A 7,027-nucleotide genomic window follows, 5' to 3' on the forward strand; every position below is an offset into this window, starting at 1 on the left:
AAAAAAAAAAAAAAAAGCCCAGAGGGGCCAAAAAGCTCCCATAATCCCACTACCCAAAGATTACTGCTTTTAATAATTTACCATGTCCTTCCAGAGATTTCCCTTTGCTACAAATTACATTTTTAGAGAAGGAAAAATAAATAGCTAATGAATCCATTAGCAGGTACTTGTGAAACAGGCAGGCTCAGAGGACCTTGACTGAACGTCAAAGAAGCAGGCAGCTAATTCCCATTTGGTCAAGGGAAGATTAGTTTATTCTGCTTAGCTCAAACCAGAACTAATGGCCTGAAGTGTTTCTCCATATTTGGGCAAAGCCACCTGGTTGTTGGCAGGGGAACCGCTTTGCTGCGTGGGCTGCAAACGCAGACAAAGCTCTCAGCCTCCTCCGCTTGCTCCTCGCTCCTCTGCTCCTCTCGCTCCCTACTCCTCCCCATTCACTAGGCTCATCTGTTGCTATTTGTCATTCATCAGGGGAAGCAGGTGCAGGAGCTCAGGGCAGACACAACAACCACGGCCACTGTTAGCCAGGCCCACACCAGCCTGGGGGCTGCCCCTCACCCTTTGTTCATGGCAGTCTTGTCCCTTTCTCAAGGTCCTCTCACACAGGCATGGAGGGCCAACTAAAAGGGGATGGGCTCTCAGGTGACAGTTTGGCCTGTGGGCTGGTGACTCAGGTGGGAAGATTTTGTTCCTGGCTTTACTATTGCCTTGATTTAGTGGCTGTGTCAGGAGTAGTCTGGAGACCTTGCCTTTCACCTTCTGCCCTTGTGAGGACCAGTCTGCCACATTGCCCAGCCTCATCTAATCTGGTTACCAGGCTGGTCTGCTGATCATGGGCAAAAAGGGTTCTCTGGTATCCTCAGGTGGATTCAGAACTTGGAATCCCTACCCTTTGACTTGGGCTTCGGTGAAGCTATTTCAGAAAGGAGGAGGGGAATGAGGGCCTGGCTGATGGCTTCTTCCCCATGTGTCCATAGCCCACAAATCTTGTCCAACCCTACCAGCCCTCCTGAACATGGCCCTTAGAGAGAGAGGCTGGAAGCTTAAGAAGAGTGAAAGAGGAAGGAAGGAAGTGAACAGGACATGGGAACAAATTTAACTTATCAAAAACTAGAAGCACATTTCCTTTTTGCCTATTCCTCCACATAGGCCCCAAGCAGAACTTTCAAAGTCTACTTTGCACACATGGTTCTCAGAGCCGCATGAGGCAATGATGGGGAGGTGACTTATCCTTTTCTGGTCTGCAAGTTCATGGAGCTCTTGTGGCCACGACTGGGTCACAGCTTGACTGGACATCAAGTCCAAGTGTTTAACAGTGAACTCAAGAAGGGTTGGCCAGATACACCACTGCTCAGGGACAGGTGGAAATGGGGCGGAGACCTCCAGTGTAGCTTTTGAGGCAGGCCTATCTTTCTAGGGAACCCCAATCAGGATGTACCCAAAGGACAACCCCAGAACTTCTTGCTGGGCTGTCCTTTCTTTACTTAGTTGCAGGGTATCTTACCTTCTCTTGTTGCTAAGACAAAATATCTGACACCCAAAGTTAAAAGGGGAGAGATTTATTTAGCTCACAGTTTACAGAGGTTTCAGACCACAACCAGATGGCTCCATGTCAAGGTGTCTTGGCAGTGGGCCATCACAGAGAAGAATAGTTCATGGCACCCATAAGACAGCAAAAGCAACAAGGGAGGGAAGGACAAGCTTCCTTCTGTCCCTTCTATTGTATGCAGGCTACCGGCCCTAGGGTGGGTACAGCAGTCCCAGTTGTTGGTTTTTTTTTTTTTTTTTTTTTTCAGAACCAGGGATTGAACTCAGATCCTTGCGTTTGCCAGTCAAGCGCTTATCCTACTGAGCCATCTCCCCAGCCCAGCACTCCCTGTTTTAATCCTAGCCAGAACTATACCAGACCAATCAGTGGACTAATTTGCTAATCACATACCCTGAATCCCAGCACCACACATTCTAGATCCAGCCACCTCTGAAAAGCACCCTCCTCCCCCATGACTGTATGAGGCTTTGGTGGGGGTAGGAACATCTAGACACAAACCATGACACTACATCATAGTGTGGCTGTGCATCTCTGATCTATGAGACGTGGGTGTGCAGCAGTAACAAGTACTCCTTCCAAATCTCAACGGCTTAACATAATGAAAGTTCATTTTGCATGCATGCAAAATCCAAAGTGGGCAGGTGACTCTCCTTGACAGCTCTCTTCTAGTGGTGGCAGAGGGACCTGGGATGCTACTTTTATCTAAAATGTTTTGCTTCCAACCTTACAAACTAAATAGAGTGTGCAAGTCATTCGTGCTCTTCACAGACTCAATCCAGAAAGGATACATCATTTATACTCATTTTCATGGGTCAGACGTTGTCACAAACTGCAAAGGAGGCTGGGAAACACCAGGAACCATGAATATTTTGTGAGGACTGTCTCTGCCACACCTGGGAATTCCAATTTTTTTTTTTTTTTTTTTGAGTGGCTTTATTTTACTTCCAGGAAATGGTTCTAACAGCAACCCCTGCTCAGAGACTTACCATGGGCCCTCACCTCAGTCAGAGCCAGAGGTGGCTGCCATTGTGGACTTCATCACAAGCCATGGGAACTTCAAGGCTCTGATCTCCATCCACAGCTACTCTCAGATGCTCATGTATCCATATGGCCACTCTGTGGAACCTATCTCAAACCAAAAGGAACTGGTAATGTTGGTGGCTTAGGGCATGGGGGAGGAGACTTCTTCCCATGAAAACCTCTATCTAACACATTTCCAGGGGGTTCAGGCTCTCATTCCTCCAAATGAGGGTCTGACTGCTTACTTGGAAGACTATATACTTGGAAGGATGGGAAGCTTGTTTTTCTCTGACATCAAGTTCAAAGCCAGAGGTGTTGCATTCTCTTCTCAAAAAAGAGCTGTCTGCACCATCAAAGTCTGGGACTAAGTCTGTACTTCTCACCAGCTGCTGAGGATTCGGGGAGTGTGGGAACCACTTGGAGCCTCGGGTACCCCCTCTCTGCTGTTGTCTTGCAGTACAGTCTTGCCAAGGATGCAGTAAAGGCTCTGTACAAGGTGCACGGGATCAAGTACATTTTTGGCAGCATCAGCACCACCCTCTGTGAGTGAGCCTCCCTGACTGCTGCCCCAGGTGCCACATCTACCTGGGGTCAGGCACAGGTCAACCAAGCTTACTGATGGGCTGGCGGGCCACAAAGCAGCGCCACAGGTCTAAAGCTGCTGCTGCAGCTAGAGGGAAGGGTGGACGATGGCTCCCAAGCACCTGCTCCTCAGTGGTGTCAAATTGGCACAGCTCCTAAAGCCTGGCTTGCTGCAGAGTTCCTTGTGGGGAAAGGGCCTGAGCTTGGTGGCCTCTGGCGCTTTCTGTTTGTAAGGGAAGATGTGGGCTAGTTAGGCAGGGCATGACCCAGGGTAAAACCTGTGCCAGGAAGTGTGATGTGGTTTGGGCTGGGTGGGGATTTGGCTCTCAGGGTCCACTTACCAAGTGTGATGCTCCTGTACCCTGACACCCCATCTGCTCCTTCCTTTGAAAGAATTTTGGGGGCTTTTTGTTTCTAGATGTGGCCAGTGGAGTCACTGTGGACTGGGCCTATGACAGTGGCATCAAGTACGCCTTTACCTTTGAGCTCCGAGACACGGGGCGCTATGGCTTCCTGCTACCAGCTACACAGATCATCCCCACAGCCCAGGAGACATGGGTGGCATTGCGGACCATAATGGAGCACACTCTGAATCACCCCTACTAGCAGCACTATTGAGGGTAGAACAGGCAAAATCCGCCTCCTGCCCAAGTCCTGGGGCTCCTTCTAAAATTCAGGTTATGCATCCCCTTCCCACACCCTTGCCCAGAATGCAGAGAAATAAACGCAAGTTTGAACAGACTTTGTCACCTCTGGCATTGTGTGTTCAGTGCTGAGTAGGAAACAAAGGGTTGCTCTGCATCCCCAGAGGCAGCTTGACATGTGAGCCACCGCTCTTCGCTCCTCCCATTTCCCTCCCTTCAGGAAATGAGGGGCCTGCAGGCCTAGCCATCTTCAGGAATCTTAGGGCCAGAATAGATGTCTCACCCCTGGATAGCTACCGAAATATATTTTGTCCCAGGAGTACTGACATTTAACATGACCATGCAGGGGACAGTGTTCGATCTAAAGGAGACCCCTGCTAGGGGCATTTCTGGACCTTTGAGAGAAAGGTAATTCCAGACAGACAGTCCCTACCTCTGCCTGCCTCATTTCCCACGGGGAGGTGGCAGGAGCACGTATCAGAGGTGCCCACTCAGAGGCTGTCACTAATCTGAGAACTGAATATGGACAAGCCACTGGTGACCATTTAGCCCTTCAGGCTAGGCCAGAGGTAAGTAGGCATGTCTCTTATGAGCAAAAGAACAGTGTGAAGAGACAAACTACTGGATGGGAAAATTTTTTGCCAGCTTTCCTAAAAAAAAGACCTAATATCAATTATATATAAAGAAAGGGCCGGTGGGATAGCTCAGCAAACTAAGTGCCTACTTAGGCAAGCACAGGGGTTTGATCCCTGACACCACATCCCCCACACACATGTGGAGCTGGCCATGGAGACTGGGAGTGGTGGCGCACCCTTATAATCCCAGTGCTGGGGAGACTGAAAGCAGGAAGATAGCTGCGAGTCTGGACTATGTAGTGAGACCTTGTACCAACTACATTACAAAAAAGAAAGAATGAAAGAAAAAAGAGGGCCGGGGAGATGGTTCAGTGGAATAAGTGCTTCCCTGGCAAGTGTAAGGGCCTCAGTTCAATCCCGGTTCCGCAAAAAAATAGAAAGAAAGAAAGAAAGAAAGAAAGAAAGAAAGAAAGAAAGAAAGAAAGAAAGAAAGAAAGAAAAACTACAGGCCCCATTTGACTCAGTTTCCCCTTTTCTTGGCATTTTTCTGAAAGAGTTAAAAGCATCATAGCACAGCAATATATGCACACCCATGTTTATAGCAGCACCGTTAGCTAAACCTTGGAAACAGCCAAAAGCCCATGAACAGAGGAATGGATAAAGAAGAGTTTTAAAAATACAAGGAAGTACTGCTCTGCCACAAAGAAGGAGAAGCTTGAGACATTTCTAGGCAGATGGATGCACCTTGCGCTTGCCAGGGAAGCGCTTATTCCACTGAGCCATCTCCCCAGCCCCTGGATGCACCTTAAGACCATACTCTGAAGTGAAATAAATCAGACACACATGTTTAAATATCACGTCGTTTCTCTGGTGTGAGAAACAAAAACAGTAAATAAGGACCAAAATGTATAATAGATATTGGGAAATAGGGAGAACATTCAAATGGGAAGGGGAACAAGGGAGGGAGGAGGGAGAAAAGGAAGGAAAGGATTTTTTAAAAGAATAGATGGAAACAAAGCCTTTGTAAATAAGGAAAGCGGGGTTGAAGGTAGGGGAGGGAGTCAGGGGAAAAAAGAAGAATCAAGATAGATCTTGAGGGGGCTGGGGAGATAGCTCAGTAGAATAAGCACTTGCCTTGCAAGCACAAGTCCTGAGTTCAATCCCCGGTACCACAAAAAAAAAAAAATCTTGACCTGATATAAATTCCTCTTGATGAATATGATCATTATGCATATCTAGAGTGTACCAATAAAACTAATTAAACAAAAAAGAGCTAGAGGGTTGCTATACCTCCATTTAGCTTATAACGAGAAGCTGTTGGGCTAGTAGGTGGGAGGAAGGTCTGGGATGACCAAGCCCCAGGCAAGGAGTGTAGCCCCTTCGGTATCCTCACAGCAAATTAAATGGCTGAGGAAAGAGACTCAGTGCATGCTCAACACAGCAGGGCAACTGTTGAGAGCCCTGAGCAAAGACACAAGGGACTTGGCAGGTGAGGGGACTTCAAGCAGGGGCAAGAACGCCAAGCCCTGGGGCCACACAGCCAGCACTTTGGTGGCACTGTGGACATCCACTGGGCCTGTTGAGTGCCTAGGACCAGCTGTGCTTATGCAAGCCCTGGAGAACCCAGACAATCAGCAGGAGAATTCCCATTCTGGTTAAAATTTCCCACAAGAGACTTTTTTAAAAAAAACTGGAAGTCATCGGAGTGAGTTGTGCTGGACTTTCCAGCCTGAACTTTTTCTGCTCTTAGTGGAAACACAAGGTCGTGGGCTATGTTAATATAAGTTGTAGATAAATAAGGTGCGCTACACCTTTGCACACTGGGGTATGATTTTGACTTTTATGTCCTCTACATAAGTATTTTTCACTTTCATTGGAGGGTATTACCAATATTAATAGGTTTATTTTTCAGATTTAGAAAAGCAGAATCTTTTTTTTTTTTTTCAGAACCAGGGATTGAACTCAGGCCCTTGCACTTGCCAGGGAAGCACTTATTCCACTGAGCCATCTCCCCAGCCCCAAAAAGTAGGATCTTAAGATATTTTTTTTTAAAAATTTATTTATTTATTTATTTGTGTGTGTGTGTGTGTGTGTGTGTGTGTGGCCAGCTCAGTCCACAGCGGGCGGGGCTGGCTGGCATGTGGTGCTGGGGGGTCGAACCGTGGTCCCTGTGCTTTGACTAAGCTTGTTCTAAGTAGGTGCTTTAGACCACTGAGCCATCTCACCAGCCCAGGATCTTAAGATATTTCAAAAGCTGTACAAAGCCACACAGGTGGAAACTGCATGAGATCTGTGTCCGAGTTTGTCTAACACCATCCGCCCAAGTGTGGCCTATGGGTGAGACTTGCATATAGGATAGATTTTGCATTCCAGCCCCACAATGAACCAGAATCTTCAGTGGGGTTAGGGGTAGGTGACTCTCAGGCCAAACTGGAGAAGCACTGGCCCTTAGGTAGGAGGACTGGGCTCGGGTGGGCTTCTTAATGTCGGCAGACTCAGCTCTTTCCTAGCACTTGCTGTGTGCCAAGTTGTCTCCAAATGTACTATGGGGCTCATTCCATTGCCTCCTCTCATGTCTATGAGGTCTGCCTACAGCTGTGTCCTAATTTGCAGTGAGGCGGCCCAGGCTGAGAGAGGGTGGGGGCCAAGGGCACAGG

The 7,027-nt window shown here is 47.9% G+C and overlaps 1 protein-coding gene across 1 annotated transcript in view; it reads left to right on the forward strand.

Moving 5' to 3' along the window:
* Cpa5 (carboxypeptidase A5) overlaps positions 1-3,892 on the forward strand; it is a 49,089-nt gene extending 45,197 nt beyond the window's left edge. Inside the window, exons 10-12 of the mRNA XM_004642755.2 lie at positions 2,498-2,697; positions 3,027-3,111; positions 3,570-3,892. Of these exons, the coding sequence (XP_004642812.1) occupies positions 2,498-2,697; positions 3,027-3,111; positions 3,570-3,757 (473 nt within the window). The 3' untranslated portion in view covers positions 3,758-3,892. The remainder of the gene's footprint in view (positions 1-2,497; positions 2,698-3,026; positions 3,112-3,569) is intronic.
* The last annotated feature ends 3,135 nt before the right edge of the window (positions 3,893-7,027 follow it).

This window comes from Octodon degus, unplaced genomic scaffold (genome assembly GCF_000260255.1).
Source record: "Octodon degus isolate 3935 unplaced genomic scaffold, OctDeg1.0 scaffold00160, whole genome shotgun sequence".
In the NCBI taxonomy this organism is placed as follows: Eukaryota; Metazoa; Chordata; class Mammalia; order Rodentia; family Octodontidae; genus Octodon; species Octodon degus.